Here is a 25,518-nt window from a genome sequence, read left to right on the forward strand (position 1 = left end):
TGATGTAATAATAATAGAACTCAAGTGCACAGTAAATGTAATTTGCTTGAATCATCCCCCAACCATCTGCCCTACCAGTCCATGAAGAAAATTATCTTCCATGAAACTAGTCCCTGGTGCCAAAAAGTTTGGGGACCACTGGTTTAATGTCTCCCCATTTTCCAAATTAAGTACAGAGTTTTTAATTTGGAAGGCAAGTCTCTACACAATCTGACATCCACTTACTTTTCCAGTCTAATTTCTTACCCCTCCTCCACCTGCCCACCCTAAGGAATATCAGAGTAAAGTCATGAAGCAATACTCATTGAGCCCTTGCCCTGTGCCAGGCTCTTTGCTGAGAGTTTCACATGCATCAGCTCATGTAATCCTCTTAACAACTTCCTTGAGGTGTAGGCATTATTTCCACCCCCACTTTATAGTTGAGGAAACTAAGGTGCAGGGAGCCTGAGAAACTTGACTCAAGGCCCCATGGCTACTTGCAGGTTCCCAGACCCCAGTTAGCCTCTGCCTACCTGCTCACTCTGCCCAGGTACCTGTGCCCTGCCTTAGGTGCCTGGCTGACCCTGTCTCCTCTCCCTGATCATCATCTTCCTGAAACCTTTCCTAGCCCCAATCCCCTAGTGGAAATGTCCCCTCCCAGCTGGGCCCTCACTGTACCCCAGTATAGAGCTCTTTTGTACCATGTGTTATACTTTTTATCTCACCTGATACACTAAGTTCCTTGAAGACAACATCTGCTCTTTAAGTTCTCTGTAAACACATAGCCTGGCATGGTACCCTGGCTCAGATTGAGACATGCTCCACAGATGCTGAAGGAATGAATGGATGAAGGTTTCTTGATTCCTGCTTTGGGTGTTTACCCCCTCAACTAGTTGGGGGAGTGGCCAGGAGTCTGGGAGAGTCACTGGCCATTGTTTGTCAATCCGCGTCCCTTGGGCAAGTTTCTTCTAGCCTGAGGTTTCTAAGTCTAAACAAGATGAACTGGGTACCATGGTCTGAAGAGAGGACAGCAGTTCAGGCTCTTTGAAAAGACAAGGAGGGCAATTCATGTGTTTACCTGGAAAGCAAGAGAAAACACTCATTTATAAGCTGGAGCCCAGGAACAAAGTTCCATGATGGGGACACTTCCCAGTAACAGAGCCCGGAGGCGGTCTTCATCTGCGGAGCCATGATCAAGCCTCCTCACGCATTCTGATCTTTGAGGAAAGCTGATTCCATGTGATATAAAAGGGCCTGTCAAGGGTATTTGTGTGGGACCTAAGCAAAGTTCGCTGTCACAGTTTGGCAAGCTGGAGCTGCATGCCATCCATCCCAACACATGATAAATGCTTCTGACATTTGCTTCAGACACTGCATGCTAGGAAGGCTTTTAAATTCTCAAATGCAGTAGTACACCTTATTGATCAAGCGCCTTTCATTAAAGGTTTCCAAAGCCTCTCAGCTACTGGGAGAATTCCCCCCCTCCCAGGTCCTCTCCCTCGCCCCAGCCTTCCAGGCAAAGCAGATTATCATTGTTGGATTATGGGTGCATGCATGCGTGCTCAGTCACTTCAGTCATGTCCTACCCAATGGACTGTAGCCCATTGGGCTCCTCGGGCCATGGGATTCTCCAGGCAAGAATACTGGACTGGGTTGCCATTCCCTTCTCGAGGGGATCTTCCCTACCCAGGGATTGAAGCTTTGTCTCCTACACTGCAGTCTGGTTCTTTACTGCTAAGCCACTGCAGAAGCCCCTGGATTATGAGTCTCTACCTTAATTTGACAGTTTTTCTTTTTCAGTTCTTACCATAAGCACACAGGATAAGACCGCAGTTAGGTCAATCTCACATTTATTTGGTAATTCTCTCTCTCAACTCAATCTGATTCTTCACACAGACATTTTAAGAAAGTAAAGAAAATACATGTCTTTCAAATAATCCTCCATATTAGATTCACCCTTCTGCTTTGAACTTGTGTCTTGCTGCCAGCGAGGGCCTCCCTGCCAAGATCCAGTCAGTGAAGAAAATTGGAGGTGGTCAGCGGTTTGCCTCTGGCCAAAGGTGGCTGGAGCTTTTCATTAGCAGTTGCTCCTTTACTCCCCACTGGGCTTCACTCATCCCTGCCTCTTAGCATGCCCTTCACCTCGGGGGCTGCCCAGGTTTATCAGATCCCATCTAGTTCTTCCAACCAGCAGGCAGCTTTGAACTTCGGGCTCTTTGGAGCTAAGCGGAGAATTAAGTTGCTTTGGTTCTAAGCCTAAAACTTGAAAATAAAGTGATCTAAAATGGAAATGCCACCTTCTCCCTTTTCTGTTATCGTAGGTCTGACTTTCTTTACCACTCCCCCCAACCTCCTCCCGTGCCTCCCGTGTCCAACCCTGGCCAGGGCTCTATGAACATTGTGTTTTTCATGAGTGTTTAGTGGAATTGGAGACAAGCACTCTCAAATAGGTAGGAAGATGAAAGTGAAAGTCACTCAGTCATGTCTAACTCTTTGCAACCCCATGGAATACTGTACTCCATGGAATTCTAGGCCAGAATACCAGTGGGTCGCTCTTCCCTTCTCCAAGGCTCTTCCCAAGCCAAGAATCGAATGCTCATCTCCCACGTTGCAGGTGGATTCTTTACCAGCTGAGCTGCAAGGGAAGCCCAAGAATACTGGAATGGATAGCCTATCCCTTCTCCAGTGGATCTTCCCAACCCAGGAATTGAACCGGAGTCTCCTGCATTGCAGGCGGATTCTTTACCAGCTGAGCCACCAGGGCTCTGTCCATACTGTGTGTTTCATGTGTGTTTAGTGGAATTAGAGGGAGGCACTCTCAAACAGAGAGGCCTTTTGGAGGAACTGACAGTGAAAGCATTGGAGTAATTGTGGCTAGAGTTGCTGGTATTGAACTTTCCTCATCTTTTTCCATTGAATGAGACTGAAAGTCTCTAAGACTTAGGAAGGGCCCAGGGATTTGAGATTTGGGATGATGTCTTCCTCCCACTTCCTTCTTCCCTCTCCCCACCTCTTTTAGTCTGAGGAGGTCCCAAGAATGAGGAGTTGGGCATGGCGATCCATCGGGTGCATCAGTTTTTGATGAAATGTTTCAGTTCAGTTCAGTTCAGTCGCTCAGTCATGTCCGACTCTCCGCGACCCCATGAATCACAGCACGCCAGGCCTCCCTGTCCATCACCAACTCCCAGAGTTCACTCAAACTCATGTCCATCGAGTCGGTGATGCCATCCAGCCATCTCATTCTCTGTCGTCCCTGTCTCCTCCTGCCCCCAATCCCTCCCAGCATCAGAGTCTTTTCCAGTGAGTCAACTCGTCGCATGAGGTGGCCAAAGTATTTATTTACTCTAAATATTAGCTAAGACTATTTCACATTTCAACCTCTTGGCCCTAAAGATCCCTCAGGTGCTTTTTGTCACTAGGACAAGAATCTCCTTCTTCTCTTTCCTGGAACTAAAGCTGAAGAGTTCCAGCTGGAGAAACAGCCTCATCCTGGAGTGTGCTCCCCATGGCTTGTCCAGGAGGGGACTCTCCAACCTTGCGTCAGATCCCACCTCCTCAGGATGCTTTCTCTCCCAGCACCAAGCGCGTGGGCCTGGAAAAACCTCAGTGCTGAGTATGAGAGGGTTCTGTACTGGCTTACCTGACGTCTGGACCCAGGAGGCACTGAGAACTCAGCTAATGCTGACACTGCTAGATTCTACCCAGGCCTCATTCATATGAGGTGTTGCCAGAAACAAAATGATCAACCCATGAGAGACGCATATATTTAATAGAACTTGGGAGCAGCGTGGACAGTGTTCCTAACTCACAGTTTTATAAAGAAAATGGATGGAAATGATGAATACCAGAGAAATACACAGCTAATTATTAGATGATCATTGCTGTTGCCTTTTTGATTTAGAGAACTACACTGTTTATCGTGGTGCTATACTAAATTCCATGGAGGACCTGGTAGCTAATATTTCTGGACAGTCCCTGACAGGGTCACTTGACTTATTTTCAGAGTTCGGGTGTTTATTTATCTAGGTCAAAGGCCAGAAACAGTGGGATATTGAAATTCCCGAGACCAAGGAGAATCCAGCAGTGAGGTGCAGAAGACACTAAATCAAGCGTCAGGTTAGCAAGCTGAAGTCTTCATATTTATGATAAACTGGTCTGCAGAAAAGAAAAACAGCTTTCCCTTGGCCCTGTTGGTGGCCAAGCTGAAAAGCATCTTTGATGACAGCCAGCACCAGCAGACACAGCATTTCTTGAATGCTCACTATTTAAAGACAGATCTGTTAGTTACCTCTCCAGTCAGAACCCATGAGCGAGCTTGAGTGGTAAATGGGCCTTTTATAAATAGTGAGAGTCACTCAGTCGTGTCCGACTTCTTTGCGACCCTATGGACTATATAGCCTGCCAGGCTCCTCTGTCCATGGAATTCTCCAGACAAGAATATTGGAGTGGGTTGCCATTCCCTTCTCCAGGGGATCTTCCTGACCCAGGGATTGAACCCGAGTCTCCTGCACTGCAGGCAGATTCTTTACCATCTGAGCCACCAGGTAATCCCAATAAGGTCCCAAATCCAAACAGTCCCTTTGAAAGAATTCTGATTTAAGGAGTTCCCACTACTGCTTTAGCTCAGTTGGTAAAGAATCTGCCTGTAATGAAGGAGACCCCGGTTCGATTCCTGGGTCAGGAAGATCCGCTGGAGAATGGATAGGCCACCCACTCCAGTATTCTTGGGCTTCCCTGGTGGCTCAGATGGTAAAGAATCTGCCTGCAGTGTGGGAGACCTGGATTCGATCTCTGGGTTGGGAAGATTCCCTTAAGAAGGGAAAGGCTACCCACTCCAGTATTCTTGGGCTTCCCTTGTGGCTCAGCTGGTAAAGAATCTGCCTGCAATGCGGGAGACCTGGGTATGATCTCTGGGTTGGGACGATCCCCTGAAGAAGGGAAAGGCTACCCACTCCAGTATTCTGGCCTGGAGAATTCCATGGAGTACAGTAGTCCATGGGGTCTCAAAGAGTTGGACACGACTGAGCGACTTTCACTTTCACTACTGCTTTTCTCGAAAATGTCTTCCATGCTGTGTTTATCTGTTGAATGGGTATTTCCAAAGATAAAAATAACCACAGTCATCAGAAACTAACTACAATGGTTTTCCTACTCGGTATTCAGGAAAATCTTTAATTGTCACTTACCCAGGATTTATAAAAAATCAGGCAACAGAGAGAGTGGGTGGCAGTTGGAAGACATGAGCTAACCTAGCATCTATGCAGATTGGGCAGCCTTGGTTAAGCATGGAGTTCTGTACTGTATGTTGATGTAACATTTTCTCTCTCTAGATCTCTCCTACAGGTAAAAACTATTAAGAATCTAGTGAGTAGATTGCCTGAATTCGTGTTCTAAGGTGTTTACAGGGAGAGCAGAAATCATCTGCTCTCTAGGACACCAGCTCGTATAGCAGTGTCATGAATGAGGGTTCAGTGGGATGGTCACTATTATTTATTGAAGACCTACTTTGTGCTAAGTACTTAGCATGTACATGCATGCTGAGTCACTTCAGTCATGTCCAACTCTTTGCAACCCTATGGACTGTAGCTTGCCAGACTCCTCTGTACATGGGATTCTCCTGGCAAGAATACTGGACTGGGTTGCCATGCCCTCCCCCAGGGGATCTTCCCATCCCAGGGATGGAACCTGCATCTCTTACATCTTCTGCACTGACAGGCACGTCCTTTATCACTAGCGCCATCTGGGAATCCCACTTAGCATGATTTTTTGCTTCATAATCTTGTAAATCTCTCTAGATTGAGATTATTATCTCCATTTTATTCATGAGGAGACTGTTAAAATATGTTGATAGTCACACAGCTTGTAGAAGCCAGGACATTCTGACTTCAGAGTTCATGATCTTTCTAGATGTGGCTCGCAGAAGGTGAAGCCTCGTCCACAGATATGCATTAATAAAAGATATAACTTGAACTCAAACCCAGGCACCAGGTCTCCAGAGCTTGTGCTCCCAAGCTCTGGGCTATACTCCACGTGGTCAGAGGGAGGACCTGCAGACAGTGAGCATTCTGAATGTTGGAGAGAAAATCCCACATCCCTCTTTCTTTCAGACCTGAGAATACCTGTGTCTTAGGCTGTCTCTCTAAACAGCTCATCCATTTCAGATAAGCACTGTAGAGATGGAGCCTTTGCTAAGGGCTGTCAGAGTCACCATCCTTGCTGACAGCCCAGCCCCTGAAACGTGCCCATCTCCTTCCTTGAAGCCTGGCCAGGCTTTACCCAGCCTGCTAGTTGGTGTGAGGGGCCCTGGTCCCAGGGACTGCCAGTCATGAGTTTCATGGGAAGGACTTTTCCCCTAGCTTCGTTCTCCCTCCAGCACTGCAGTCCCCTGCTGGCTGCCTGGTGACAGACACTAGTGATGGAGGGCATCGGGGAATCCCCCACCCCCACTCCCTGAGCACGTCCCTTACCGCCCTATTTTCTGGTCTCACACACTGTACAACCTCCCATCTCTCTTCCCAGCCTGGCTTTTAATAATGTAAATCTTTCCTCTCTGATGGCATCGCTGCTCATTATTTGTTATCTGGCACCATCTGAGCTTGGGCTGCCCCTGATGGCTAAGTGGTAAAGAATCTGCCTGCCAGTGCAGGAGTAGTGGCTTCAATCACTGGGTCGGGAAGATTCCCTAGAGAAGGAAATGGCAACCCACTCCAGTATTCTTGCCTGGAAAATCCCATGGACAGAGGAGTCTGGCGGGTTACAGTCCATGGGATTGCAAAAGAGTCAGGACGGACTAAACAACAACAGCCATAGGCACCTCTGAGAAGACAGCCACCCCCAGTATAGTGACAGCGCCCCCATCTTTGTAAAGGTAGTTCAGTGTGAGCCCAGCCCAAAGTGGGACAAGTTCAAGCCCCACTGGGTTTAGTGGGTGGACAGGGCTCCTTCTCTGGTTCTGATCCAGGACACTCACTGTAGGAGGAGCTGGTCAGACCCACAGGCTTCTCACCTTTGCCAGGCAACTGGCTTTGGACGGATGAGTCACTTGAATACCCTGCATCTCAGTCTCTTGGGCCTTACAGTATGGATGATGGCTGTAATAATTGTAATAAACTAACTTAACAAAGCTGTTGTGGAGCACCATATGGAAACAAGATAGTCCTTTGTAGATGAAAGTTTGTAAAAGAAGTTATAGCAGTGGTGTAGATGGCTGACTGACTACGTGATTGATTTTGTCAACACAGAGGAGACACTGCCTTAAAACAGGCCTGGAGCGCCCTCAGCCTCCTGAAGTCTGCCCTCCACCCCTCAAACTCGGCACTGGATCCTACTGCCCTGGACCTCCTCCAGGTGAAGAGAGCCCCCTGGCCTACGAATATGTCATGGAGGACTACTACTATGGTTTTATGCAAAGAAATTTAATCCAATTTTGATCTGTAACTGACAACTTAACTTCAATGTGAGTCTGTGATTCTGTTACAGCAACTATGTGTAGATGGAATAATGACTTGGTAACCTAATGTTCAAAAGCCCCGTCTGTAAATGTAGGGGACCTGTTTGGTTCTCCCTGGACACGCTAGCATCAGAGTTATTTGAGACCTCCAAGGTTATTACTATTTGGCATATGATTCCATGGTCTCCTTAAAAACTCCTGGAGGGACTTCCGTGACAGTCCAGTGGTTAAGAATCTGCCTGCCAATGCAGGGGACACGGGTTCGATCCCTGGTCTGAGAAGACCCCACCTGCCGCAGGGCAGCTAAGCCTGTACACCACCACTGCTGAAGCCTGCTCGCCCTGGAGCGCATGCTCCACAACAGGAGAAGCCCAGGAAATGAGAAGCCTGCGCACTGCAAGAACGAGTAGCCCCCACTCACCATGCGCAGCAGCGGGGACCCAGAGCAGCCCCAAATAATTAACTAATTAATTTCTTTTAAAGGTAATTTCAGGTATTTCTAGAAATTTTATCAGAAAAAATATCTAAACCTTCTCCTGTTCTAAAACCCAATTTTAATTTGCTTCTTTACGAAACATCTTTGCCCCTCTCTCCTATCAGGCACATTTGGTAACTCCAAAGGGGGAAGGAAAGTCATCCTTGTGGGTTTCAGTGTGCCAGTGGTGGATTAGCAATAGAATCCTACATTAGGCTCTAAGTAGGAAGTGGGTCGCTGAGTCGTGTCCACCTGTTTGCGACCCCATGGACTGCAACCCACCAGGCCCCTCTGTCCATGGGATTCTCCAGGCAAAAATACTGGGGTGGGTTTCCATTTCCTTCTCCATCTAAGTAGGAAAGCACTCTTTAAATAATGGCTGGAAAATCACACCCTTAATCCCTTGCAGTGTGTTTTAGAAATTGGTACTTCATCAAAATCTTTTATAATAGATTTGACAGAATGTCCAAAGCTCAGAAGAATATAGAAGATTGCTCAATTTCTTGGTAGATCAGAAAAGTGAGTGTGTTGAGAAGAATACACTTTGAGAAATATATACTGTTTAAGGTGCCTGTCTCGTCAATCATCTTACTTAGAATGGCTGGAGAATTTTCCAGAAGTGGCTAATGTACCATAAGTAGACATTGTGAGCATATTATCTTGTGTGATCAAGACAGAAAAGAAAGGAATAAAATAAGAGAAAGAGCTCATTTAGCTTTTAGAGCCTCAGATCCAAATTTACATGGATTACTCACCTTTACAAAGACATAAGCAGACTGTATATGCCTTAATTTAATTTGAGGGGGAAGAAGAAGGAGGGTATTTTATTCTTGTCTCTCTTGTCATTGTATGTATCCATTAAATAAGTTTTTGCTTCAATTTTAATAATTAAACCTAGGAGAAGGGCTTCTAATTTCATTAATTTGATGCAGAAAGTCTATTTTGTACTAATTAGTTTGAAGAATGCAAATCCATTCCTTTTTTCTCCTTTTTTTCTTCAAAGAATGATATTTCACATTTGTATGTCATTCTAGAGTATGTCTTTGTTTTTTTGTTTTTATCTATTCACGCCTGTCCTGCAAAGGAGGTGACACAACAAGCCCACATTAGGGATAAGGAAGCCAAGTCCCCCCTCCCACGCCCACCCCGGTCGCACCTTAGATGAACAGCTGCACCATGGTGGTGATGTTTGCCTAAGAAGCCAGTCCCCTGGCTCCCAGTTCACTGAAGTCAGTGCCCATCACACCTAGAACCTGTAAGAATGGAGATGTACTTCAGGTGTGATAGAGCCTGTTGTTATTCTCCCATGTTTTTTCCTCAAGAGCTGAATTCCATCCAGACACACACAGAAACCAGGCAAGGCTTCCCGGTGTGCTGCGGGCAGCCCAGCAATGCTTCCTGCTCTCCCATCGGCTCGATCGGGCAGGGCTGGATGTCAGCTCACTCTCTGGTCCAGGCCTCTCTCTCTCTCATCTGAGCTGAGAAAGTCGCCCATGAGAGATGGCAAAGTGGCTATTTCCACGGCTTACATTCATCATGGTCCGTCCTAGCGTCACCGCGTGCCTCAGTGGGACGGAAACCGACCCTGGACTGGAGTTATCAGTGCTCCCGGCTCTGCACTTTGGAGGTTCTGTCTCAGGAGATGGCTCCTTTGGTCTAGAATCCCCTCTGATGGTCTCACCTGCTCTTCTCGCCCCACCATGCTTCTGGTTGGTGGGTTCTGACGCACCCCTCTTATGTGACTCTGCATGCCTCAGAGAACCACTTCCAGACGTGTTTTGGGAACTCAAGAATATATGTGGAAGGTGAAGATAATTCTAATACTGCCGGAATTGAGGCAGAAATGATGCCACACAGTGTTGATGGTTAGGTTGATCTGACTTCACCATGACCAGCTTCTATTGAGCTGATTCTTAAAACTCTGAGTTCAGACACCAGGATAAAGAACCAAAATATAGAAATAGAAAGCGGCTGAAAGATGGTGGTGGTTAATTTACTCTGCCGTTCCTAACCTTGTAGGGAAAACTATTTATCCTTGCCAGCACACTCTCATTGCACTGACCGGGGCCAAGACACCAGCCAGGGACTGATCCCTGTTACATGTGTGCTGGTCCAGAGCCTTCATTGTGAGGTTCCACAAAGGAGCTGAAACAAAGCCACACTTGTGAAGGATTGCTGTGTCCTCTCCACGTCCCACCACCTCACCATTGCCTGTAGTCTTTCTCTGACTGATGGGGGACCCTTTGAATGGCCAAATTGGCCCCCAGGCCTCCTGAGCCGTATAGTCTGAGGAGAGCCTGTGACCAGACAGCTTGTGGGTGGAGACACAGCCTCAGTATCGGTGGGGGTCTGGGTGATCACAGGGGCGGAGCAGTGAGCACGGTGGGGCTGCCTGTTGTGGGCTCCCCGGAAGGCTGAGGCAGTCGGCGCTGCTTCACATTGATGGAGAGTCTGTCCAGTTCAGGGTCCAGGCTCTGTGAGTCTCACAAGCCCGCCTCTCCATTAGTCCTGCCAGGCCATCCAGGAGGAGGCGCTGGAATGATTAATGAGCAGGACAGCAAGATACGTGTTGTTGGGAGCAATCCTATCCTGCACCAGCCACTGAAAACTTCGATGAATGAGGCAAAGTGGTCTCTACAGGGAGCGCTTTGGTGGGTGAGGTGCTCAGCTCCTCTCAGGGAGTCAGGCATTCCCCCACTCTGGGCCTTTCTAGATCCTCAGTTGCTGGGCCCAAAATAGTCCCCTTGACCCTGAGACCTGGGGAGAAGGCTGTTCATGTCGACAGCTGTGGGGACCCTCTTCCCAGGGCAGTGGCGAGAAGGAAGGTTGTCAGAGATGTTGCCAAGAACCTACCAGTTTTTGCAACAAAAGCACAAACTCCTGGCAAGAAGTCGGGGGACTTTCTTGATCACAAGTGGTATCTCCTTAGTGCTTTAATTACAGAGGGTTAGTAGGAAGTGGAGTACCGGGCTCAAGGAATAATGACACAAAGAAACAAAGCAGAGGAACCCAATTTCCTTCCTTTAAGGGTGAAAAAAATATATATCCATTTATATAAATGAATTGCAAAGAAGAGAGTGGAGGGTGGCATTTACCTCAGCCCAGAATTCAATGGGTTTTTAAAGAGCTGTGGATCTCCTTGGTTAGACCAGCGGCTGAGATCTGCAGCTTGTCTGGGAAAATTGAACCGCAGGCCTGGAACTTCATTAAGATTCAGAAGCCTTCCCCCTGAACAAATGACTCGCCAATCCAGTCCCTTCTCTCCTGCTTCTCCTTGTGGGTCCTTGCCTGGCTTAGTTCATATTTTACATTCAGCACCTCTAGTTACCCAGAAATTGCATGTGAAATTGTGAAATAGAAAAGCAGTGGGCCATGTGACTCCATCAGTTCTGCCTGGAGTTGCATCATCCCTGACTTGTAGCGTTTAGGGGCTGGGCTAGAAGGTTGTCTGACAGAAAGCCCAGAGGCCCCAGGCACCTACCAAAAGTTGCAGTTTGAATACATGCTCTTAGCACACTTGCTGTGTAAGTGGGGCAAGTCTATAGACATGAGTGGAACTGAAATAAGATTGCAGACATTCACGGTGGACAAGAAAATTGCCAGAATGAAATGTAGGCAGACGTGATGGTTATTGTCATATACGCGGTGACTATGTATGAGACTAGACGGTGTTTTACTGATGGAAGCCTTGTAAGGCCCAGCACTTCATACCCAGCTCCATCTGCAGTGATTCCGCTGTGGCATCCTGTTTGAGTCCAGGGCAAAACCTTATCATTCACACCGTGATTGGAAAATGCTAGAATATCGTGATTCAGAGAGAGGCAAGTACAGGCAGGATGGGGAGGGGAGGCAGAAGAAGCGGGAGGTGGGGGGAGAAGAGGGAGGAGGAGGAGGAACAGGAGTTAGGCCCCTACTCTGTGCTCAGTACTCCACGTGTCAGTTCATCCTCACAACGATCCCATGAGATAGGCATTGCTGTTCCTCATATACAGATGTGGAAACTGAGGCTCTGAGAAGTTTGACTATGTATGGGAGGCAGTAGTTGGCATAATGGAAAAAGTATGGATTGGATACTTTTCAGGGTTTTGGAGTCAGACAGAGGTGGGATCAGAGCCCAGCTGTACCCCCCGCAAGTTCTGTAACATCTGTTTTCTCATCTATAAAATCTGGACAAGTCCACCTATGCACAGGCTTATTGAGAGGGTTAAGTAAGATACCATTGGTAACAGCACAGCCTTAGCATACCATAGACCCTCAGCAAAAGGCAGGTACCATTACTTGACCTCCCAGTGAGTTGGCTCTTCCCATCAGGTAGCAAAGCATTGGAGCTTCAACATTAGTCCTTCCAATGAACATTCAGGGTTGATTACCTTTAGGATTGACTGGTTTGATCTCCTTGCTGTCTAAGGGATGCTCAGGAGTCTTCTCCAGCACAACAATTTGAAAGCACTCCATCTTCAGTGCTCAGGTGACTCATTGGAAAAGACACTGATGCTGGGAAAGGCTGAAGACAAAAGGAGAAGAGGGTGGCAGAGGATGAGAGGGTTAGGTAGCAACACCAACTCAATGAACATGAATCTGAGCAAACTCTGGGACATCATGGAGAACAGAGGAGCCTGGCTTGCTGCCGTCCATGGGGTTACAAAGAGTCAGCTTAGTGACTGAACAACAAGAGCAGCAAAATTATATGACCTCAGTGGGAGAACAGAGATTTGACTGTGAGAGGTCAGCTTCATCCCAGCCTTGCCCTCTTCCACTATGACCACAGCCCCTGGATCCACACTAGAGTACTTTTCTTAAGTGATAAGAACAAGCCCAGCCAGGACAGGATGCAGGACCTCCGATGAGTCCAGTGCCCTAGGAGTTCTTGATGTTTCAGCTTTGTCCACTGCACATGAGTTCCTATCTCATCTATCTCAGCAGACAGGCTGAGATAAGCAGGAGGATGACCTCACTCACTAGGCACAGTGGAGAGTATTCTCTGAGCATTTCTGTATGCTTGAAAGCTTTGATGTAAAATTTCACAGTCCTTTTCCCCAAAATTGATGATTGAGATTTCATCAGGCCCGAACATTGATTAGATGAAGAGGGCATGATGTAGAGAGGAGTTCAAAAATAACCCTATGTGGGACTTCCCTGGTAATCCAGTGGTTAAGACTCTGAGCTTCCAATTACAACAAAGCCAATGCAGGGGCCGTGGGTTCGATCCCTGGTCGGGGAACAAAGATCCCACATTCCACACAGCACAGCCAATTAAATAAATATATAAATTTAAATAATAAAAATGATCCTATTCATAACATCAGAATTTGCCTCCTTATATTAAAAAATCCCCCTGTCTCTGTGTCTGTCTGCCCTGCTAGTCTTTGCAAAGAAGACCGTATTATGGTCTTTGCAGCCCCAGGGCCTGTCTCCTAGGTTAGGTGTTCACACATTTGGACTGAACTAGCTCCACAGTAACAAAGAGCTGGTAAGGGAGCAAATGCTGCCATTTTCTCAGAACTTGAGCCTCCAGAACTGTGCGTGAGGCTTCAGCTCGACTTCTACTCAACTCAAAGAGTACAGGGTAAGCAGTCCATTCCCACAAGAGCCCTGCTCAGCCCTGGGGTGGGGCTCGGCTGGACTGAGCACTAGAAATGTCCACATTCGATGACTTAAGAGGCAGGTTAAAGGGGTGCTGCCTCCTGTTTCCCGCAGAGATGTGCTTTCATCCCCTGAAATGACCATTTGTATGCACTCACTTAATGGGATCCCAAATAACATGTTTCAAACAAATCTTTTATCACTTTTGCCCCTTGAAACACATTTCAAATGCTGGCCATTAAAAACAAGCCATTTTCACAGGCTTCTAATGATGACACTAATAACTGTGGGTTTTTGTCTGTAAGAGTCCTGATGTGCAAGAGGCAAGGAGTAAATTACGGAGCTAACTTTTATGTCCAGGGTTTATTGATCTGCAAGCTTCAAGGGAACTACACCAGCCCCCAAAGCGTGGCAGTCCAGACTACCTTTTCATCTAAGTAATTGGGCCACCTGGGTACAGTTAACTTTCTGTTTATATTAATAGGAAGCCAAGAGCGTGATGTGCCATTTCTGTAATAAAGTAACAGACGTATCAAAATATTCTACCTGATAATTATAAATAAGTCAGTTTTCCCATGACCTGCTGAGGATTATGTTGCTAATTCATTGTGCGTTTTATCATACTTTGTCATGAGACGATTCCACACTGCCATATACACTTGTGTCTCCAAAGGACATAAATGTACTCCATCATAAACTATCCAAGTGTCTTAATGCCTGTCATTTCCTGCCTTTGTTTCTTAACAGGTGAAAGTCATGCTTCGCATCTGTTCCACGCTGGCTCGCGATACCTCAGAATCCAGCTCTTTCTTAAAGGTGGACCCACGGAAGAAGCAAATCACCTTGTATGACCCCCTGACATGTGGAGGTCTAAATGCCTTCCAAAAGAGAGGGAACCAAGTTCCTCCTAAGATGTTTGCCTTTGATGCAGTTTTTCCACAAGATGCTTCTCAGGTGGGTATAACCCCTCCTCAGGTTCAGGCAATATTGATTAGTTTCAAGAATCTGTAATTCTTCACTAGGACCCAATAGCTGCCTTCCAGAACAGTCTGTTGGGTCAGTTCCACTGTCCACACAACAATGTTTGCAAGTCATTTTGAGTTCCATTGACTAGTTCAGTCCTTTTGAATGGTTGGTGTCACACCTTGGGCAGGCTGTGTCAGGATTTCATCAGAACATGCTCTCGGAGAGGAGGAAGAGTGAGCCAATCAGTGGATGGCAAACAGGAGCAGGAAGGGAGCAGGCCGAATTGGAAATTTTAGGAACAGCTACATCAAGGTGCTGGCAACTGGTCCATTGGGACCCCACTTCTGCTTGGACATCTGCAGTGAACCACCAGGGATGTGTCTCTGCCTGGGCTTCTGGGTGTGAGCCTATAAGAAGAGAAAAGGTGTTTCAAGAAGCTGGGTTAGAATTAGCTGGCAGGGTTCTCCAGCTCCATAGAGGGTAGTCCTAGTGAGGACCTGGAGTGCTAGGCAGAAAAATTGAGGCTGTCATGCAGTCCTGTGGCCTGGGTCAGGCTAGGGATAGCTCTTGCTGCATTACAAACTGCCCTAAACCTAGTGGATTAAAACAGGAATCATTTATTATCACTCATGAGTCTGTGGGTCAGCTGAGCCTTCCTCTACACCCAGCTTGGCACACCTGTGCATCAGTGATCAGCTCTGGTTTGGGTCAGGAACTCCACTGATCTTGGCCTGATGCCATCACATGTTTGAAGGTTGGCCAGCTTTAGGCTGGTCCAGAGTGGCATTGGCCAGCTCACTTGGTCTGTCGTCCATGTTGTTTCTTATCAACCAGCAGGCTATCTTGGGCTTGCTGTCATGGGAGTGACAGGATCCAAATTTGCAGGCCTCTTGTGGTCTTAGGCTCAGAACTGACACATCGTCCCTTTTGCTGAATTTGATTGGTCAAAATTTGAGGGGTGGGGAAGAGGCTCTGCCTCTTGATTGGAGGAGCTGCAGAGTCACACTGCAAGGGGAAAACACATAGAGAGGGGTGGAGAATTGTGGCCATTTTCGTTGTTCAGTTATGAGTATAATTTGGAGGCTTCTTGGGGGTCCAGGGTGCCAAGATTCCTTAACCAAAGCTCCTGGAACCCATCCCAGTAAGAACAGATGTCTACTAGAAGATCCACTTATACCATCTGGTGCAATTCATCTGCCATGAATTGGTGCACTGGATCTTGTAGTAGACATCTGTAACCCAGGTTATAGGTGTACAGTGGCCTACTTTGCCTGCATTTTGGCATCAGACACCTGCACCTTCCTGATGAATTTCCAGCACTTCCCAAGATTTATACAAAACAATGTACAATCAGGTAATGAATAGCCTAGAGCAGAACCTGAAGACAGGGTGCTGATGGCTGCCATTTGCAGCTCCTGTTAATTTCCTCCATGTGGCATCTGAGTGTAGGAAGTAATGATATTCACACAGGCGCCTATATTACACCATAGGCACTTAGCACATATTATAGGCTCCATTCATTAACAAGCCGAGCATGTGGTTTCCCCAAAGAGTTTTACCATGAGAAGATGAAGTACTTTATGAATAAGTTCTATAGTTTCTCTCTTCATTACATTTTTTGTGTGTTCCACCACCCAATGGGCTCACTAATCTAAACTTGACATTGGGTCTAATAAATGACCTACAAACAATTTAATTAAGCTAAAACTTTTCAAAAGCAAATCTCCCTAAGTCATAAGAATTCCAAAGCAAACCCTAAATTAAGTGTGGCCTATTAATGAGTTTTAGATTTATTCCGGAAAAGGGAGCCATCTTTATTGCTAGTCTTTGCTTACATTTCACACTTGGTTCCAGAGCTTGTATGCTCACTCTTGACAGTCGCACTCACTTCAGAATGCTTTGATTCTGTTACAATTCTAATATAGTAAATGAATTAATAAATGTGCAGTTTTCAAGAAGTTTCATGTACATTAACCCATTCGGACTCTTCCTGGAGTCCAGTGGTATTGGAAAGGGAGGTATTGCTGTTTTCACATTACAGACAAGGAGACTGAGGCTCAAAAATTCAGTGTCTCATTCATAGACCCTTTCCTGGGTGAACATCCATCCTGGATTCTTCCTAGGAAACAAGTCATGTCCTGCTCAGTATGGTGTTATATCTTTGTCCTCCCACCATTTTATCCACTATTTACTAGCAATGTGTCCTTGAGCAAGTCACTCCACCTCTCTGGGCCTCAGTGTGCTCAACCATAAAATGAAAACAAGATAAAAAATGCCTTATGTGGTTGCTGTAATTCACTGCGTGGATACACATGAGGTGTTTAGAGCAGAGCCTGGACATAGTGAGTGTCCAATAAATGCTATTTTTAGTATTCTGTTGTCATTGTTAATAGTGATATCAGGCGGCTGGCATGGCCAGCCTCAGCCCCCACGAGGGAATACCCTTTGAGCCTCTGAAACAGGAAAGTAGGCAAGTGTGCCAAATGTGCCTCTGCTCTCAGGCCCTTGTGGTTGTCCGGTGAAGCAGCAGCCCCCGCAGTGGCCTGAAGCAGTCATGAGCTTTGCTTTCACTGGGTCTCTAAGGACATCAGATTTCTGAAGCTAAGTAATGATTATAAAAGCCCTTGCTCCTCCTTATAAGCCACCCTCAATACCCTCGAGTGGGCTTGGCAGTCATCAGCTGCCCATTGCTGGGGCAGACCTCTGCTGGGTCCAGCTTTTGGGAGGTGTCTTAGTCCATTTGCACCCTCTTAATCACTGCAGATGCTGATTGCAGCCATGAAATTAAAAGACGCTTGCTCCTTGGAAGGAAAGTTATGACCAACCTTGATAGCATATTAAAAAGCAGAGACATTACTTTGCCAACCAAGGTCCGTCTAGTCAAGGCAATGGTTTTTCCTGTGGTCATATATGGATGTGAGAGTTGGACTGTGAAGAAAGCTGATCGCCGAAGAATCGATGCTTTTGAACTGTGGTGTTGGAGAAGACTCTTGAGAGTCCCTTATACTGCAAGGAGATCCAACCAGTCCATTCTAGAGGAGATCAATCCTGGATGTTCATTGGAGGGACTGATGCTAAAGCTGAAGCTGCAATACTTTGGCCACCTCATGCGACGAGTTGACTCATTGGAAAAGACTCTGATGCTGGGAAAGGTTGGGGGCGGGAGGAGAAGGGGACGACAGAGAATGAGATGGCTGGATGGCATCGCCGACTCTGTGGACATGAGTTTGAGTGTACTCTGGGAGTTGGTGATGGACAGGGAGGCCTGGCGTGCTGTGATTCATGGGGTCGCGGAGAGTCGGACACGACTGAGCAACTGAACTGAACTGAATGAAACAGCACAAACTGGGTGTCTTATAGGCAACAGAAATTTATTTCTTACAGTTCTGAAGGTTGGAAGTCCAAGATCAAGAAGCTGGCAGTTTCAATGTGTGGTGAGGGGTGCTTCTTGATTCATAGACAGCTGTCTTCTCCATACATCCTTACATTGTGGGATGATCAGGAGAGTTCTCTGGGGCCTCTTTTATAAGAGTGCTAATCCTGTCTACAAGGGCTTCACCCTCATGACTTATCAATTCCCAAAGGTTCCACCTTCAAATACCATCACATGGAACATTTGGTTTCAACCTATGAACTTGGGTGGAGGAAGGAGAACACAAATATTCTGTCATCACCAGGAGGGGTGGGCGGGAGAGCTGAGACCTGCCTGTGGGGAACCCAGCCCTGCCCAACCCTTCTGCTTGGGAGGCTACTACCTCTCTTGGTTCAGGGGCCTCCAGGGACCATAGTCAGCTCCTAACAAACACCAGATGGACATGTTGCTGAGCATTTTCTTCTCAGTGAACACTGGGCAGGAATTCTGCACGGGAACACCTGCCCGCCCACCCTGTGCCCTGTGAGGCCACTCCTGTATCTCTGTCCTCGGGCCTTTGGACAGGGGAGTCAGGGATGTGTGTGGATTTGGCTCACATTCAAGCATCTTTCTCTTTGCTGACCTTGAATCTAATATAGTTTATTTTATGTATGGCTCTAGGTGGGCTCTCAACCTCCTAGATCCCATCTCACTTCATATCCAAAGAAGGCGGGATTCATTTGGTGATAACTTCTCCCAGCCCTGTAGAGGCATGTTAGCAAATTCCATCAAGTTTCCACTGCCTCCATCTCAGGGTTTGGCACTGGGCTCTCATTGCTTAGGCCCTGGGGGTGAGACTGTGCCTGTGGTCCCCACCACAACCTTGTCCAGCTACCACCTTCATTGAGTGGGAGCCCCCAGCCGAGCTGCCGAGGTGACCACCAGAACAGTTGACAGTTGTTGGGAGTGTGGTTTTTCCGTTTCAGTTTAGGAGAGAAAACTGATTTTTGAACACTTAGGTTCATTGTGTTGCTGCAACCTGGAGTTGAATAACTGCATTCATTGCCGAGGCTGCAGTTCTCAGATTCCCACTAGGAGGCAGGTTGCTCTGATGCCCGTGGAGCTCTCAGTTTGCACGTCCTCCCACTGCTTCCAGATCCACCTCGATGCTGAGGCAGAAAGAAGGTGCAGCACCTGGCAAGTGATTTTGCCCTCTCGCTGCTGTGAAAGCCCTGGATGCTAACCAGAGGGATTTCCCAGATCCCCAAATCACTTCCTAAAATGTACTTTCTTATCATTTGCAGAGTGCCGTATTACTGGGTGTTAATGGGGAAATATCAAAAGTCACCAAGAGCCTGGCCTCTGTCTAAAAATTTAATAGTCACATTGGAGATGAGACACATAATAGGCTGAAGAAAACCCATTGTAATATCCTGACCAGTGGTGATTAATAATGTATACGTTGAGTGGATCTATAGAGAAAGAAAGAAAAAGCTGGTTTTGAAAAGGGAAGGATGGAGATGGAGAAAGAGGAGGGAGTTAGAAAGACAAAGCAGACATCCATCATTAACCTCCTGCTTATATTAGAGCTATAATATATCTCAAGGTCACGTTCCTGAAATGGCACATCACCTTTTACTCTCTAATAAAGCCTAATCCATTTCATAAATGCTGTGTGTGTGTGTGTGTGTGTGTGTGTGTGAAAGGAAGGAAAGATCTAGTTAGCAGCGGGTGAATGGAAAATTTAAATATTTGTACAAGGAGGCCAGAATGGCAAATCAGAGAAGGGTGTGAGGTCCGTGAAGGCACCCTGGATTCCCATTCCAGCCTGTTCCTGCCTCGTCTGCAGAGACAGCAACTGAAATGTATGATTAAGCAGGAGGGTGGTTTGCATGTAATGAGTGTAATACTCAGGCTTGCAAGGGAGCGGGAAGTAAGAAGGGTTCTGAGAACCCCAGAACTCCATTAGCGCTGACCCATCTGAAAATGCCAAGGCTTTGCGACCCTGAGTTTCCACTGTTAATGGTCCACTCACGGCTTGTGTCTCCTCTTGTGTCCGCCAGGCTGAAGTGTGTGCTGGAACCGTGGCAGAAGTGATCCAGTCTGTGGTCAACGGGGCAGATGGCTGTGTGTTCTGTTTCGGCCACGCCAAGCTGGGTCAGTGAGAACTTCTCTTCTTCATGCTGCTTGCTGGATTCCCCATTACTTCATCCTTTCTTCTGTATTGTCCTCAGATGAAGGGGAAGGTGTCATCCTGCAGTGCTGAGCTGAGTAATCATGAATAACCGTTTCTGCTTCTGAAATGTAGATGTTCACCCTAAGTGGATTCCCAGCCATCTAGTAAAGCCTCAAAGCCCAGGAGATGAACAGAGACTAATGGGGTTGTTCCCACTTGGTCTGGGTCAGGGTCATGCCCAGAAAGCCAGCAAGAAAATTACATTTCCTGAGCAGGGGTTGTTGGGGAACGGAGGGGGCCCCCCTTTCCTCTTGGATTCTACATAAAGCCAGAGGAGCAGCCACCAAGCAAAGCCCAGACCCCATTAGCCCCTGTCCGGGGGGATCAATCTGGCAGCACCCCTACTTCCCATCACCCAGCAGTCGGGAACTCACCTGTGCTGAAGCACCTGGGAAAGGAGGCCTCCACACAGCTAGCTCTGTGAGGGCCTGATGACTGAATCCCCCTGAAGTGCTTTCTTAATCCTGACCTATAGCCATCTGCTCACCCGGTCTTAGCTGGCATGCTTGATAAGTTAGTAATTTGGGGTGTTCCAAAAAATGGCCCTGGGCAGAGCTCCCAGCAGCAACTTTGCTATGATGGAGCCAGTTCTAGGCCAGGATGGAAAGCCCACTTCATCTCACTACCACTGTGGTCTTCTTGATCTCTAATCAAAGCAGTGATCCAGATTTTAAAGGGAATTTGCTCATGCTATAAAAGTATACACAGCATTTAACTTGAGAACGGATACAAAGTGTAAGTATGTGGAGTGAACCTGTGGGGTGTGATAAAAAGACCCAGAACAGTGATGAAACACCTCTAGCCTTTGCACCGTGAGGAAAACAATGTGGAAACTGGACAGCTTGTAATGTTGTAGGATCTTCCTCAAGGTCAATTGTGATTTAACCTTGACATCAGTCTGGGTTCTCACATTATTTACTATAGCCCTTCCATCAATATTACTTGGAAATGTCTTCTTTGTTGTTGCTGTCAAATTTTTGTTGTTGTTGAATATTTTTCACCTTTTCGTTTGCTTTCTTCCCATTCCCCACTCCCCAGGCCTTTCTCCTGCATCCTTGGCATCTATTCTTGAAACTACAGAATGATGTCCAGATACTCAAGCTGCTATTCTTTCTTCCCTCGCTCTCCCAGGAAAGTCCTACACCATGATCGGCAAAGACGACTCCATGCAAAACCTGGGCATCATCCCCTGTGCCATCTCTTGGCTCTTCAAGCTGATCAACGAACGGAAGGAAAAGACTGGAGCACGTTTCTCGGTGCGGATCTCAGCCGTGGAGGTGTGGGGTAAAGAAGAGAACCTTCGGGACCTGCTGTCGGAGGTGGCCACGGGCAGCCTGCAGGATGGCCAGTCCCCAGGCGTGTACCTGTGTGAGGACCCCATCTGTGGCACACAGGTGATTGCTTCTGGGGGCTTGGTCGGCGGCGGGTGGCTCATCCCTACCTCAGCGGCTGGGGCACTTCACCTCATGACTCACTCAACATGTAAACCGGGGAGGCTTGCAAGTGTTTACTTTAAAGTGGACTGGAACTTTATGGCCTGCAGCTGCAGGGCCAGCTGCTCGCTCAACCTAAATATTTGTACCTTGAATCTAATTGACAATGAGCAGGAACCACAATTGTTGTAGCAATCGGGGGAAATTGAATTCACTTTTCTTTACGCCCCTTTCCAAAAAAAAAAAAAAGTACAATCTTTCTTTTGTTTAACAACAAGCCGAAATATTTACTGCTTTGCACAAATAGCTCCAGCCATTACTGGGACTGTTTATGGCTCTATAAACTGTGTTTCTGGCACTGGTTTACAGCCGGATTAGTGGTGCTGTAGGAAAAACTAATAACCACTTTCTAATTAGAACCATGATATAATTGCTAAGCCAAGAGAAGTTCCAGTTGGCCTCTTCAGGATGTCTTGTCTGTTGAAAGTGTTTCTACCTCGCTGTTTGATGATAGATGCAGGAATGACCTGGGAGGTCCCTGGTTCACACCCAGAATAATCACTTCTTTCAGTCTCTAGCAGTAGGCTTTAGTTTCTAGTTTTATCAGATTCCTCCATTTTAGATGTGCTCATTTTGATAAGTAGAATACCTGTCTCATCTCAAGTGGGATTACTTTTTCAGGTGAAGGTACCCTCTATTACCCTCCTACTCATACCTGTCCATGTTCTTGCCCTGCTTAAAGCATCTCAGATCCTCCTACTTCCATTGTGCATCCTCGCGATTCACACAGACTGACATGACCTTCCAGGATCACCTGTTCCCACTTCCCTCCTTGCTGCTGCTGCTAAGTCACTTCAGTCATGTCCGACTCTCTGCGACCCCATAGACGGAAGCCCACCAGGCTCCCCCGTCCCTGGGATTCTCCAAACAAGAACACTGGAGTGGGTTGCCATTTCCTTCTCCAGTGCATGAAAGTGAAAAGTGAAAGTGAAGGCGCTCAGTCATGTCCGACTCTTCGCGACCCCATGGACTGCAGCCTACCAGGCTCCTCCGTCCATGGGATTTTCCAGGCAAGAGTACTGGAGAGGGGTGCCATTGCCTTCTCCGTCCCTCCTTGCTCCTCTTCTTAAATTACATTTAGATCACCTCAGAAAGCAGTGACTCTCAAACTTTAATGTGCATAAGAAGCCCTGAGGATTTTGTTAAAATGCAGATTCTGGTTCTGAAGGCCTGGGATTGGGCCCCTGATCATGCATTTCTAACAAGCTTCCTGGTGACTGACCACACTCTCAGTAGCAAGACTCTAAGGCATCAACCATCCTCCCTCTTACTCTGGGCCTTTGCAAATTCTGTTCCCTGTGCATAGAACAGTGCCTGTTCCTCTCCTCTTGCTCTTCATCTGGCTAACTCCTTATTTGGGTGTATTAGCTAGATGTCACTTCTTCTAGGAAGCCCTCTTGGATGTTTCTGCTGTCACTTGTGATCATCTGGTTAGTTCTCAGCAGTGCCCAAAGGTCTGTACCAGGTCTGACTAAAATTGGCTCTTCATAGTTTTAATGATGCATCAGATATTATTTGGATATGAAACCTAAATAGAATGCAAGCTAAGTGGTCATACAAACCTTAATGCAGTGGTTCTCAAACTTCAGTCTTCATCAGAGTCGCCTGGAATACTTGTTAAAACACAGATTGCTGGGCTCCACCTCTAGAATTTCTGATTCAGTAGGCCTGGGATAGAGCCCTGAAATACGCATTTGTAACAAGTTTCTATGTTTTACTGATGTTGCTGGTCTGGGGACTACACTTTGAGAACCAACAGTTGGAAGCATAAGATGTGCTCAGACCTCACCTAAACAGCACCTGTGACAGAATTGGTGTGACCCTACCCACTGTTCCCACTCTAAGCATTCAGGATTACTTAGACATTAATTAGTGTTCCATTAATTGTGGAACATCAATTATGGAGTTCCACAGAGGTGAAAGCTCTGATTAACTGAAAACTAAGAAGAAGAGGACAAGACCCACGTCCTCTTTACCTTCTTGTTGAAGAATATTAAACATTTTTTGGGTTATTTTTCTGCCATAGTAAGTATAAAACAATGAGCACAAGAGGACCTGTCTTTGAAGTTTGAGGATTTTGGTGGCCTCAGGTTCTAAATATCAACTCTCTTAGTTCAGAATTATGGGTGCAGTTAGAGTCAGAATCAGTTCAGTTCAGTAGGTCAGTCATGTCCGACTCTTTTTGACCCCATGGACTATAGCACGCCAAGCTTCCCTGTTCTTCACTATCTCCTGGAGCTTGCTCAAACTCATGTCCATTGAGTCAGTGATGCCATCCAACCATCTCATCCTCTGTTGTCCCCTCCTCCTCCTGCTTTCAATCTTTCCCAGCATCAGGGACTTTTCTAATGAGTCGGTTCTTCACATCAGGTGGCCAAAGTATTGGGCTTCAGCTTTAGCATCAGTCCTTCCAATGAATATTCAGGACTGATCTCCTTTAGGATGGACTGGTTGGATCTCCTTGCAGTCCAAGGGACTCTCAAAGAGTCTTCTCCAACACCACAGTTCAAAAGCATCAATTCTTCAACACTCAGCTTTCTTTATGGTCCAATTCTCACAACCATACATGACTACTAGAAAAACCATAGCTTTGACTCAGTGGACCTTTGTCAGCAAAACTGTCAAAATTTCTACTGACCCTAAGGCTCATACTGCAAATCATTTCTTTGAACAAATCAGAAATATTAGTTTCCTTTTCTTCCCCTCCCCTGATAAAGAAATGCAGGTCAAATGCTGATAATATTGTTCTGAGTCAGGTTTACTGTCAATATAATTGCCAAGACATCTCATAGGATTTAGATACATTTCCCTTGATGCTTCTTTAATCAATTAATGAGTATGCCTTGAACATAATTTAGAAACTAAAGATAAAGTAGATATCCCTTTAGATGAGACAAATGATATAGATGAGACATTCAAGTATCTTGGGTTTTTTTTTTCATGTCTTTTACATTTACTTCTTTAGAACTATTCTAGTAAATGTTTCCTAAAATTGACTTTAATTAAATAGCTGGAAAAATTGAGAGTCGAGTTAAAGCCAAGTAAGTTTTTTCACTTCTTTGAGATACAGTACTCTGGATTACCTGCTTCTATACAGTCTAATCTTTGAACTCAAGATGCAGTCACATCCCACATGTTCCCTTAGGTACATGGATTACCCAGGATGTTGGGTTTGCTGGGCTCTGCAGAGGTCAGGGCGGGACATCTGCTCCCACTGAACACTGAGATAAAACCATTTGCTTTTCACATCTGCTACTTACAGATTCTGGGCTTCCCTGGTGGCTCAGAAGTAAAGAATCCACTGCCAATACAGGAGATTCAGGTTCAATCCTTGGGTCAGGAAGATCCCCTGGAGGAGGAAATGGCAACCCACTCCAGTATTCTTGCCTGGAAAACCCCACGGCCAGAGGAGCCTGGTAGGCTACAGTCCATGGGGTCACAAAAGGGCAGACATGACTTAGCAACCAAACAACAAGAACAACCTACAGATTCTACTTCCATTGTAAAATGGGTAAAAATATTCTTCTCCAATAAGCATGCTTAGGGTTAATTTTCAGATATGAATAAATTAAGCTGAGAATTGCACATGGGCATGGGCCCTGGTTCCAGAAGGACATCAGCCTTGGAGAGTGGGGAAGGGACAGCCAGCCTGAGTGGTAGGCGAGCCCTCTCACCCGCAGCGTCATCCCTTCCCTTGTGTCTTGCAGCTGCAGAACCAGAGCGAGCTGCGGGCACCCACCGCGGAGAAGGCTGCCTTCTTCCTGGATGCGGCCATCGCCTCCCGGCGGGGCAACCAGCAAGACTGCGATGAGGATGACCTCCGCAACTCACACATGCTCTTCACGCTACACATCTATCAGTACCGCATGGAAAAGAGCGGCAAGGGGGGAAGTAAGTCTACCTCTACCCCCGCTCCTCCTTGCCCTCCCTGGGGAGAAGGCTCTCCTCCAGGGCAACCCGGGACCTTTTAAAACATAACACAAT

General features: G+C 46.7%; 1 protein-coding gene across 3 annotated transcripts in view; it reads left to right on the forward strand.

The window, feature by feature from the left end:
- Positions 1-25,518, forward strand: part of KIF26B (kinesin family member 26B) — a 531,529-nt gene that overhangs the window by 408,633 nt on the left and 97,378 nt on the right. For all 3 annotated transcript variants that reach the window (XM_055419734.2, XM_055419735.2, XM_088845508.1), the window contains 4 exons: positions 14,235-14,441; positions 19,869-19,962; positions 21,173-21,435; positions 25,242-25,425. In XM_055419734.2, the coding sequence (XP_055275709.2) occupies positions 14,235-14,441; positions 19,869-19,962; positions 21,173-21,435; positions 25,242-25,425 (748 nt within the window). The remainder of the gene's footprint in view (positions 1-14,234; positions 14,442-19,868; positions 19,963-21,172; positions 21,436-25,241; positions 25,426-25,518) is intronic.

Source organism: Moschus berezovskii, chromosome 17, assembly GCF_049115385.1.
Source record: "Moschus berezovskii isolate FMDL1 chromosome 17, NW_MosBer_1.0, whole genome shotgun sequence".
Classification (NCBI taxonomy): domain Eukaryota; kingdom Metazoa; phylum Chordata; class Mammalia; order Artiodactyla; family Moschidae; genus Moschus; species Moschus berezovskii.